We start from the raw sequence: 11,735 nt of genomic DNA, 5'->3' as shown, positions 1-11,735 counted from the left end.
TTCAATTTCACCTCTGAAGTGAATATGAATTGTATTTAATGAAACTCTAAGAAGAGTTGTACAGAGTGAAAAGGTCAAATAATTTGGAATCGAATTTGTCAAGTAACATTTTACAAAAGTGACATATTTTCTTTTTTCATTCTTCATCATACTCACAATTCAAAACTGAGTCCAAATGTCACTTCCCCTGTTCTGATTCGTCTCTTCTCTGCCTGGCAGAATTAGGCTTTTTCCTCTGGGCTGAAACAGCCCCTTTTCCTTTCCTGTGAAATAAAACTTACAACATGATATTGTAAATTTTGGGTTTCCTGAAGGGAAATGATATTCTATTACTCATCTTTGAACCCCCTATGCCCATCAGAGTTCTTGGCCCACAGCAAGAGCTCAGCATGTTTGTTGAATGAATAATGTAAATTCCCCCAAAGCACATGAATTCATTTCATGCTAAAAAATTTCACGTTCAAATGTATATTAGCTAGTTTCTGTAACAAATTCCAAAATTTCAGAGGTTTAACCCAATGGAATTTTATTTTTTATTCATATAACAGCAATGTGGTTGTTCTTGTTCAGCAGGAGGGTAGCTTTTAAGGACTCATACTCCTTTCTTATATCTCTGGCTTTCTCTAGGGCCTCAGTCAGAGTCTTAAATTTGTGTTGATTTACATCTTTGTAATATAGAAATCCCTGGATATATTCTTATATAATGCACTGCATACTACCTTATGCAAGTCACTTATCTCTCATTAGTTCATATACTTAATATTTGAGGGTCTAATATATATAAGACAATTCTTTAGGCTCTTAGGATATAACAGCTAATGAAACAAAGATCTCTGCCCTTGTGGAACTTACATTTTATTGGAGGTAGACAATGAATAATGGGTTAAATAAAATCATACAATATGTTAGACGGTGATAAGTGCTATGGAAAAATAAAAGGTGTGGCAAGGCAAAGGAGATTAGGAGTATGTAGATGGTTAGTTGAAAGGGGGGTAGATTTACAGGGTAGTGGAAATCAACAGTTCTGTTTTGGCCACTCACTTTACAGAAGGGCTGTGAAGGAGGCAGGAGGTTTGAGGAATCTGGAGTTTGTGGGAGAGGAGTAAGCCTGACACAGAAACTTGAGAGTCATCAGTGTGTGAATATGATTTGCACCCAAGAAAGTGTATGAGATCTCTGAGGGAGTAAGGTTAGATTGAAAGGAGGTGAGACCTGAGGACTGAGCCCTGGGGATATGCCAGCATTCATAGATTTGTAGAGAAGGCAGAGCCAGCGTGAGACCGAAGAGTGCCAAACCAGGGGAGGGTTTGGGTGTCGGAACTTGACGCAGAAAGTGTTTCAATTAGAGTGTAGACAAGCATGTCAAATGTGGCCAAGAGGATGAGGAAGATGAGGACTGGGAACTGTCAACTGGCTTTGGAAAAAAGGAGATAATTGCTGATCTTGGTAAGAGGTGAAATTCCGTGGAGGAGTAGAAAGCCTGACTAAAGTGGTTGGAGAAGGAATGAGGAAGTGTGGGTGGTAAATATATAGCACTTTTCCAAGGAGTTTTGCTGTGGAAGGGGGCAGAGAAGTGAGGTGGTAGCAGGGTATACTGTGTGTGTGTGTGTGTGTGTGTGTGTGTGTGTGTGTGTGTCTACCTATGGACAAAGGAGGTTGTTTTGCTTTCTTTTCCTCTTCTTTAAAAAGCAAACAAATATGGGTCTGTTATTATGACATGTGTGCCACCAAAGGGAAAGACCCAGTAGAGAGGAGGCATTGTTGAGGTGGTAGAGATAGGAGAATTCGAGAAGTGAAGCCTTGAGATGGCCAGAGAGGATGGGATTCATAGCTCAAGTGGAGGATTTTTCTTGAGTGAAGTGACACAGAGGGCAGCATGGCTAATAGAGAGCTTGGGCTCTGGCTGAGGCAGCATCCCCTCTTTTATCCCATGGACAATTCTCTAGTTTCAAATACATTCTTGATATGGATGCTTACCTGGATTTGAAGGATCTTATAATGTTGAAATTCACTACATGTTCTCAATTTGGTGGTGGAAGAGATAGTGAGAAGCTGTAACTTATGCAATGGTCGCCTGGGTGACTCTTCCTATCCTTTTACTCTCAGTTTATCACTTCCTTGAGATACCACCCTCATCTAAATTATGTTCTGCTATTTGCTAATACAGAACACGTACTTCTCCTGTTATGCCACCTACCAAATTTTATTTTTTGATAAGTTTTCTTGTTGTTTCACTTAACTAAAAACTCCATGAGGAAAGCAACCATATTTCTCATTCTCTCTATTGTATCTCCAAAACCTGTACAGCCCAGCGTCAAAGAAGAGTTGAATACAGATATGCCTGCCAGGCAGTGGGAATGTAATACATATATTTATTGAAAGAATAAATAAATGAGATTGTGTATGAGAGAGTGTTCAAATTTAAACTAACTACCTTTTAGATTTCTTTAGCAAGATCTCAGGAAATCCTTTTCTAATTCAATGAGAGATAGGGATTTATGTGGAGAAGAGTCTTTAATGATATCCACCCAGACATCCATTTTTTTCCTTGCATTGTCACAAAACATCTGAATTAGATTATGGCTGAAAAAATATAATTGCATTACATTCAAGTGATTTAGTGACACAAATTATTTGTTAATAAAGCTTCTTACACATATGTAATAGATACCAATTTTTTTTCCTGACATTGAGGGAATAATTTTATCTTTCTTAAGAAGGATTTTATGAGAACTGGTATTAGCTCCCACATGTGCAAACCAGTGAAAAATCCAATATTAATCATTTTAAAAGATGTCCAACCTTGTTTTGTACAGTCATGCTATAGGCTTGTGTCATCCTTATAAAGTGGTCCTGCAGCCTCCCTGTTCTTGAGTGGGGCAAATCCCTGGTCTCATCCATTTATGACTGTTATTCTTATGGTCACAGGATGCTGTGGCTCAGATGTTGGGTCCATTTGTAGTCCCATTTATGGGCCCAGTATTGCTATTCCACATCTCCAGGTCCAGGTCCTTGCTCAGGTTCTGTGGAAACTCCACATGAGAGCATCTTGGGTAGGTCTCCTGACTGGGCTCCTGATGTCCTGCCCTGTACCCTTTAAGTGCCTGACACCATCAAGACCCTGCCACTGAGCTGCTGCAGAATCTGCAAACCTTGTCCTTATTCACAATTCTGCATCATTATCAAGTGGAGCAACGCCTAATCCTCCCCTGCCAATCTCCAATACAGAAAAATTCATCCTGCTTCTTCTTTCAAAACTAGGGCTTCAGGAAGCACTGGATAACCCAGAGCACCTAGCCTCAGACCCACCACAAATGAACCTGTGTTTTTGGGAGTGAAAAGTACCTGACTTCCAGAACACAGAGGCTTGATTCCTTCCTTTCAGATGGCTCTGCAGCAACTGAGAACAAAAAAAAGCACAAATTAATTTCCCAGCTGGTCATCCTGCTGTATAATATTTTCAATAAGTCACGTCGTAAACACTCAATCCACATTTGCTGAATGCACTGGATTCTAACACTATATAAGAAACTCCTTTAATATACAGATAACATTTTTAATTAGCACTTTGCATAAATGGTTGGGCTAGAGGCCTTAAAAATTTGTGGTCTGGAAAGTAAAATTAAACATTACCTTTAACTTCACTGTTTTTAATATTCTTAATTTGTCTGAAACATTTTCCACACAAAACTGGCCTATTTCTATGTGGCTGACTGAAGATACTAAGCTCATATAGGATTTAGCTTTGATATTTTATTTTCTTTAGCTTGCAAACAGAAATATTTATTTTGTTTGCCCAAAACATATACTCACAGTCAGATTTGGGGGTATGTAAGCATTGTGTTTATAGGCAAAGAATGATCAAGGATCTGCATCTCTCTGTTCCTCTCTGGGATTTACTGTCAAAAGCCCATGCTTGCCTAGTCACAGTATCGCCTGGTCAGTTCAGCTTCTGTGGAAGTCTGTTATTTTCCTTGATTTCTGGGGTTAGAATGAGTGACCAGAAACACATTCTGTCTCCCAGGATACAAGCCTATTGAGGTTGCTGGAAAATGAGCACAATTAGGATCAGCTCATTAACTGCAATGGTTTTCAGAGCATCACACTGAGCATGTAACCCTAAGTGGTCAAAGACATTGCCCATTAGCCAGCATCTGGACAATCACCTTTCCATGTGGTTTCTCTGAAACATTTCACACTCTCTATAACTGAAGCAAAGAAAATAGAACACCTTTAATGAGCAATTACAATTAACACACCGACTCACTGAAAAGTCACAATTGTGATATGTTAGGTATTAGTGTATATATTTGTAATCATGTTTGATTTTTTCTTTGTCTTACAGTTAGCACTTTTTCTAAGAAGATTTCTTGAGTATTTTCAGAAAGTAACTATAGTTCTGATTCAATATAGATTCAAAGAAGACTAGAGAGAGATATGTGGCACTGCCTATGACATTCTAGGTGGCCTTGGGCAAGCCATTTTACAGGTAATGAGGGGCTGGGCTAAATCAGTGCTTCCCCATGATGGCTGAAAAATTAAAAATCCCCTTGGGAGCTTTTAAAAGTACCATTTTTCAGGTACTACCCCAGATCAATTAAATCAGACATTGTGGGGTGGGAGCTGGCATTGTATTATTTAATAGCTTCTCAAAATGATTTTACTGTGCAGCCAGGATTGAGACCATTAGACTGGATGATCTATACATGTTTTACCAGCTTTCACAGTCTATGAATTATTTCAGCGTGTTTTCCCTGGAAGAAAGTTTGTATTATACTGCAGTCTTTTTATTCAAATTTTTGGTGGCATTTCCCTTGTTTATTTCTCAATGTAAACATTATTTAGGTAATTTGAAGAAATAAACATCAAAATTTTGTACTTGAGGTTTCTAACAACACAGAGCTGGAGAGCAGGGCATTTTTGGTGTTAGCTGGGCTGTGAGTCTATATGCAAATGAGGGGTGGTCTCCAATGCCTGTCAGTTACTTGACCAGAGTGTCTGTGACCCAAGGGCCTGGCTGACTCCCTCAAGGGTAGTCCTGCCTCAGCACTAAGATTAGGACCCAGAATCATCTGAGCACTACTGAATAGAAGTCCTTTAACTTGACATGTAAGAATCATTGCACAGAACTCCAAGCGTGAAGGATGCTAGGTGGTGCTAATGTGCAGCTGGGTTGAGAAACATTGACCACACTAATACAATCTAATTTCTTATAAAATGTAAAATATAATTGGCACCTTGTAATTTAATTACCATATGTATAGCATAAGACTAGCTGTGTAGTTTAGGCTAGTTAAATGTGTTCTGTGTGCCAGAATTTTGATCTGTAACATGGAGCTAATAATAGTACCTTTTAATTGGATTATAGTGAAGCTTAGTTGAGATGATTGAGGAAATGAGCTTAATTTAGTGCCTGGAACATGGTAAACACTCAAAAATGTTACCTATTATTACTAAAACTATACTATCACTATTGTTATATTATTATTTTTTCCGTTTTTTACCTTTATATTGATATTTAAAAAAACATTATGGATGTGGGTGTCAGGGAAGGTGCAAGCTTTCTTTTCTATGATTAACAGCAGGAGCTGATGGGAACCAAAAGTTCCAGGGGATTAAAAAATATATACATATATATATATACACACAAAAAAAACCACACATTTATATATACTGCACTATGCATGTGAGTCCCAGAGAAGCAGGAAGCAGCAGCAAGAAGCAACTAGCACACAGAAACACCCGTGCGTGTGCGCTACACATTCAAGCAAAGCCATTCCTCTGGCTAGGGCAGCAGCAATCCTCACCTTCACATCAGCTCACAATAGAGAAAAAAGAAACTTCCTTTATTTTTTTTTGAGACTGAGTTTCGCTCTTGTTGCCCAGGCTAGAGTGCAATGGCATGATCTTAGCTCACTGCAACCTCCACCTCCCACTTTCAAACCAGCGATTCTTGTCCCTCAGCCTCCCAGGTAGCCGGGATTACAGGGGTCCACTACCATGCCTGGCTAATTTTTGTATTTTTAGTAGAGATGGGGTTTTACCATGTTGGCCAGGCTGATCTCAAACTCCTGACATCAGGTGATCCACCCACCTTGGCCTCCCAAAGTGCTGGGATTACAGGTATGAGACACTGTGACCAGCTTTTTTTTGAGACAGAGTCTGGCTTTGTTGCCCAAGCTGGAGTGCAGTGGCACCATCTCGGCTCACTGCAACTCCACCTCCTGGGTTCAAGTCAGTCTCCTGCCTAAGCCTCCCAAGTAGCTGGGACTACAGGCACCCTCCACCATGCCGGGCTAATTTTTGTATTTTTAGTAGAGACAAATTTTTGCCATGTTGCTCAGGCTGGTCTCGAACTTGTGACCTCAAGTGATCCACCCACTTCGGCCTCCCAAAGTGCTGGGATTACAGATGTGAGCCACCCTGCCAGACTGAAACTTCTTCTTTTTTTTTTTTTAAGGGCCACCCAGTAATTTCTGCCCTCATGACCAGGAAACAGAAAAGAAAGAAAGAAAAAACCCCAAGCTGATACTGCCTTGAAGGCCGGCAGTGGCCATTTTCTCCTCTCTGCCAAAGCAGGACATGTTGTTTATTCATTTATTTACTTATTATCTCTTTCCACACATTCTGAAGGACACTGTGTTAAAAGTTAAAAGGACACAGTGTTAAAAGTTATCTTTAACACTGAGGCTGGAAGGCCACGTTATTGTCCCTTACAAATACTTCAAACAGTTGTCTTCAAGATCCTATGGTTCTTTGCCTGACATTTTTTTTTTTTTGATACCGCGAAGAACAGGAGGGATGAAAGGGATCCATCCCTTGCTTCCTTTAAGATGGTCTCTAGGCAATGGGTTTTCTATAAGTCTGGCACAAATTCTGGAGCCAATCTCTGGCAAAGCAGAGTGCCAGGTAAGGCCTAGGGACCCAGGGTCTGTGCTTAAAGCCTCTCGCTCACTGGAAATTATTGACCTCCAGAGATACACAAATATTTTTTAATTTAAAGGGGAGATGCACAGCACACCTTCCTCCACTGGGAGAAAGGGGGCCCAATTCCCACTCCCCCAAACACACACAGGTACACATTGACTAAGGCACAGCTAGGGCAGGGGTGGGCAGAAGGCCCCTTGGGAGGACGTGGCACTGACAGCTTGAAGGGGTGTGGAGATCTGGAGCTCATCACCTCTGGAGGTGCGTGGGGGCAGGAGAAGAAAAGCCTCAGGGCTCCCAAGGAAATAGGAGAAGATGGTTGGGAAACAGGCAGATGAGAAAACCAAAAGCAAACCTAGAAAAGAGATGAGGAAGGAAAGAAGAGAGTGGAAAAAGAGAAACAGCTTAGGGGTGAAAACAGGTTGTGGGCAACAGAACAAAATAGCAAGGAAACAGCAGAGGAAAGGGAAGAACATACATCAGAGAACTGGGAAAGAGTGCGATGAATTGGGAAGGAAAGAAAAAGGGGGAGGAGGGGAGACAGGGAAGAAGAAAACACAGGAAATAAATACTCAGTAAGAAAACTCGGGAAAGAAGGATGAAGAGGTTGGAGAGGCAAATGGGGCCCCTTGGGAGTCTTAGACCTTGACAAAAACCAGGTGGGCAGAGTACACCAGGTCGCCCACATAGGCCAGCAAGTTGACGGCTGTCAGGATGGTCACAGCTAGTCGGCGGTCCCAGATACACACAAGGTAGGGGTTTCTGTCGCTGCAGCTCACATCTCTCGCCTGCCAGGACTGGACACCATAATTCTCGTTGAACTGGTAGAGGGGCCAGAGGACAAGGGCAGTGGCATAGAGGAGGACGGACAGCAAGGCCAGCCCCAACAGGAAACTGTGGAAGGGGATGGGCAGCATGTTGGTGCAGTGTCCCAGGTTCAGCAGGATAGTGAGGGCTGCCAGGAGGAAGCAGACGGCGTACACCACCACGCACCACTCCAGGGCCAGCCAGCTGTGGTACAGGTAGGGGCTGCTGATGAACACGAAGATGAGGCAGGCCACGAGGGTCTCCAGCACCTTCAGCAGCCCCGGCTCAGAGGCCATGTAGCCAGTGATCTCGCCGGGCTGGGCCCGGGTCCAGGCTACTTCGGTGGCGTAAGCCAGACACGCGATGCCAGAGAAGACAGTGGCGGCGATAGCGTGGTCGCGGGAAGGGCCGTGGGATAGGAACTGCACGTAGGTGATGGGGTAGATGATGGAGGCCGAGAGGCACAGGAGGGCCGCATAGCAGGCGATGGTGATGGGGAAGTTGCGCCAAAAAAAGGGGAAGCGGGCCTGGAACCCGCCCAGCTCCACGAGGAGTATGACCAAAGTCACGGCAAAGCAGAAACACCAGGTGAACATGGACCAGTTACCCATATATCCCCTCCAGGCGCCTGCGCTGGCTACCAGCGAGAAGGCCATGCAGGTGGACACCAGCTGCAGCAGGCGGAGGAGGCCCAGGGGCTGGGTCAGGGCCCTAGGGGACCCTATGACGGTGGGGGACCCCATGGTGGTTGTGACGGTTGGGTGGGTAACAGTCACCGGCATGGCGGCAGTCCCGGCTGAGGAACTCACAGAGAAAGGTCTGGCTGTGGAAACGGATTAAGTCACACACCTGGAAAAGGCTGGGAAAAGCGCCAGAGAGCGAGAGACAACGTCAGTATTCACTGGGACTTGGCTCCTCCCTCCCAGGACCCGATACCCCGTGGAACAGGAACAGGGCACCACCAAGTCCGGAAGAGGCCTGACCTTGACCGCGGGAAGTCCCGCCCCTCTCCTTCCACTGGTTCCAGTACCTGTGTGGGCTGCGGCGGAGGGAACCCAGCGGAAGTGCACGGCGGCGGTAGGCGTGGGCGCGTGTGTGACGGTAACCCTGCTCTGGCAGGGACCAGGGGCAGGCGGTGGTGGCGGCAGGGCCTGGGGCGGCGCTGCGGGGCCGGTGGTCTGGCAAGGCCCGGCTCTCCCTCTTTATAAAGGCTTCAAGTCAGCCTAACCATTTTTAATTTTTAGTTTTTTTGAGATAGGGTCTCACCCTGTTGCCCAGGCTGGAGTGCAGTGGCACAGTCAGGGCTTACTGCAGCCTTGACATCCCAGGCTTAGGTGATCCTCCCACTTCAGCCTCCCAGGTCGCTGGGACTACAGGCACCACCTGCCTGGCTAATTTTTTGTGTTTTTAGTAGAAGCGGGGTTTCGCCATGTTGCCCAGGCTGGTCTTGAACTCCGGGGCTCAAGTGATCCACATATCTCAGCTTCCTAAAGTGCTGGGGTCAGAGGCGTTGGAACCAGAGCAACTTCATCTTGAATAGGAGCTGGGTAAAAAAAAGGCTGAAACCTACTGGGCTGCATTCCCAGAGGTTAGGCATTCTAAGTCACAGGATGAGACAGGAGGTCAGCACAAGATATAGGTCATAAAGACCTTGCTGATAAAACAGGTTGCCATAAAGAAGCCGGCCAAAACCCACCAAAACCAAAATGGTGATGAAAGTGTCCTGGTCACTCTCACTGCCACACTCCCAACAGCGCCATGACAGTTTACAAATGCCATGGAAACCTCAGTAAGTTACCCTATATGGTCTAAAAAGGGGAGACATGAATAATCCACCCCTTGTTGTGCATATAATCAGAAAACCATAAAAATAGTTAACCAGCAGCCCTCTGGGCTGCTCTATGGAGTAGCCATTCTTTTATTCCTTTACTTTCCTAATCAACTTGCTTTCTTTGGAGTAGCCATACTTTTATTCCTTTAATTTCCTAATCACCTTGCTTTCACTTTACTGTACGGACTCTTTGAATTATTTCTTGAGCAAGATCCAAGAACCCTCTCTTGGGGTCCAGATCGCCACCCCTTTCTGGTAACGATGGGGTTACAGGCAAGACTCACCATGCCTGGCTGTTGTTATTATTATTGATCTATGACCAAGACTTGCTCCAGGAAAATCTGCAGTCATTCTGTTGCTTGTCATTCTTCGAGGTTCACACCCAAAGCCTAGTCTCTAGGGGCCACAAGCTGTGGGGAAGTGGAGGGCTGAGAAGCCATGCACTCAGCTTCACCCTTTCTTTGCATCTGCTTTGTGCAGCTCTACTCTCTGAGGCCATCTGTCCTTGGATGAATAAGTGCCCTGGCTCTCTTATAGACTCCAGTTTCAAAGTTCTTCATATTCATGCATTTGTTCATTCATAAATTCATTCATTTATGTACTTCCTCATTCAAAGCGATACTTATGAATTAAATATATACTGAAAAGTTTCTTTCCTGAGGCAGAAATAATTTGTATTCAAGCATATAAACAGCTATGGTTTCATTCTCTGCTGTTTTGAGAGTGAAAGTATGTTTTTAAAAGAAAGAAAGATCTCAGAGAAAACTGCATGTTGATTCTTTGAGGCTGTGGAAGCAGTAAAGAAGCCAGCTAAATAAAATCTACCAAAACCAAGATGGTGATGAGAGTGTCCTGGTCGTCCTCACTGCTACACTCCCACAGGCACCATCACAGTTTACATATGCTGTGGAAACTCCCTCACGGTCCAAACCATGTGTGGGAGCAGTTGCCTCACTGGGGTACTGGGAGATACCAGCAGCACCCAGACTGCAGAGTCCAGGTTCTGCCCAGCACATGGCAGACACTTGCCCATGCTACTTCTCTTCACTGTATGTTTACATTAAATGAGCATCTGCATTCATTACATTATTGGGCAGATAGCTGTGCTCAATATAAATTATTTGTTTGAAGGTGTGACCAGATTACATGGGGTGAGAATTTCATTTGAGTCATTGGGTTTGAAGTCCCAAGTAGAAAATGTTATTTCCATAGAGCAAAAGGATGAAGAAAGTTTGTAAACTTGTATTTGTTGCTTTTGTACCACTGAGATTCTTGCTCATTGATGGTCAGCAAATCTAGGTCAAACTTTCAATATGGTCACTGCACTGGGTGCTGCAGGAAGTGACAGGCTGCTGCTAGTGTTATCCACATAATGCAAAGTTGCTGCAAAAAGCTCTTCCAGTCCTTTCTATGTGGAATCTAGTGACTAAAGAGAACATCTGAGGGCCCTAGTTTACAAAAGATGCCCTTATTCGCCAGTGTTCTCTTTAAAAGACATATATATGAGAATACATTACTGATAATTGTAAAATGTTCAATTTGGTCAGTTTGCTTGTTCTTTTAAATGTATCTGATATTCACCTGCATTGCTGATTTTAAGAAGTGCTTTCATATATGTTGCCTTAATTGATTTGGATGTCATGTTTCTATAGGTCTCTGGGACACATCTGTGTGCATTATATTGTCAAGCATTAGGAGTTTAGTTCTTATCTCTACCTTGAGGGACCAGAATGGACCTATGATTCAGCAAGGATGCCTGCACACTGGCAGACTTATTGTAGTCAAGGACTTTGTTGTGGAAAACCTTACAAAATAATTTTTCTAGCTTTAAAACATAGTAGATATTTATTGTAAAATATTTTCAAGTAGAAGAAATTATAAAAAAGAAAATAAAATTACAATCTGACTGTGTATGTAAACACATGTAACTATTACTAAACACATGTAACTATTACCTCCCTTAACACCTCTTCCCTGGGTCAATTTAGCAAAATTATATTCTCCTTGCTCACTCAGTATTGTATTTGAAAATTTGAAAGTTTAACTATATCATTATATATATATATAATGCATCTGCTTTGTGCAGCTTTTATATATATATTCAAATATATGTATCTCATATACATATATATATATGTATGTATATTTAGAGGCAGTCTTGGGTCTTGGG

General features: G+C 43.2%; 1 protein-coding gene across 2 annotated transcripts; it reads right to left on the bottom strand.

Annotated features, from left to right (window-relative positions):
- Positions 1-3,250: 3,250 nt before the first annotated feature.
- On the bottom strand, positions 3,251-8,769 carry LOC105542612 (myeloid-associated differentiation marker-like). Of its 2 annotated transcripts, XR_001006503.1 has the most exons (3): positions 7,677-8,769; positions 3,814-4,045; positions 3,251-3,400 (listed from the first exon to the last, which is right to left on the bottom strand). XR_001006503.1 is itself a non-coding variant. In XM_011984226.1 (1 exon), exon 1 carries the CDS (start codon positions 8,514-8,516, stop codon positions 7,566-7,568), a length of 951 nt encoding a protein of 316 aa, XP_011839616.1. In that variant the 5' UTR covers positions 8,517-8,769; the 3' UTR covers positions 6,584-7,565. The 2 variants fall into 2 exon arrangements, 1 of the variants encoding a protein (XP_011839616.1); XM_011984226.1 differs by lacking the exons at positions 3,251-3,400; positions 3,814-4,045 and having other exon boundaries at positions 6,584-8,769.
- Between the last annotated feature and the right edge of the window lie 2,966 nt (positions 8,770-11,735).

The sequence above is a fragment of the Mandrillus leucophaeus genome, unplaced genomic scaffold, assembly GCF_000951045.1.
Source record: "Mandrillus leucophaeus isolate KB7577 unplaced genomic scaffold, Mleu.le_1.0 Scaffold264, whole genome shotgun sequence".
Lineage (NCBI taxonomy): Eukaryota > Metazoa > Chordata > Mammalia > Primates > Cercopithecidae > Mandrillus > Mandrillus leucophaeus.
This window is presented reverse-complemented; position numbering and strand designations above follow the sequence as displayed.

Bases quoted from the DNA above. Each gene is read 5' to 3' on its own strand.
- LOC105542612 (XM_011984226.1), bottom strand. From the start codon at position 8,516: ATGCCGGTGACTGTTACCCACCCAACCGTCACAACCACCATGGGGTCC.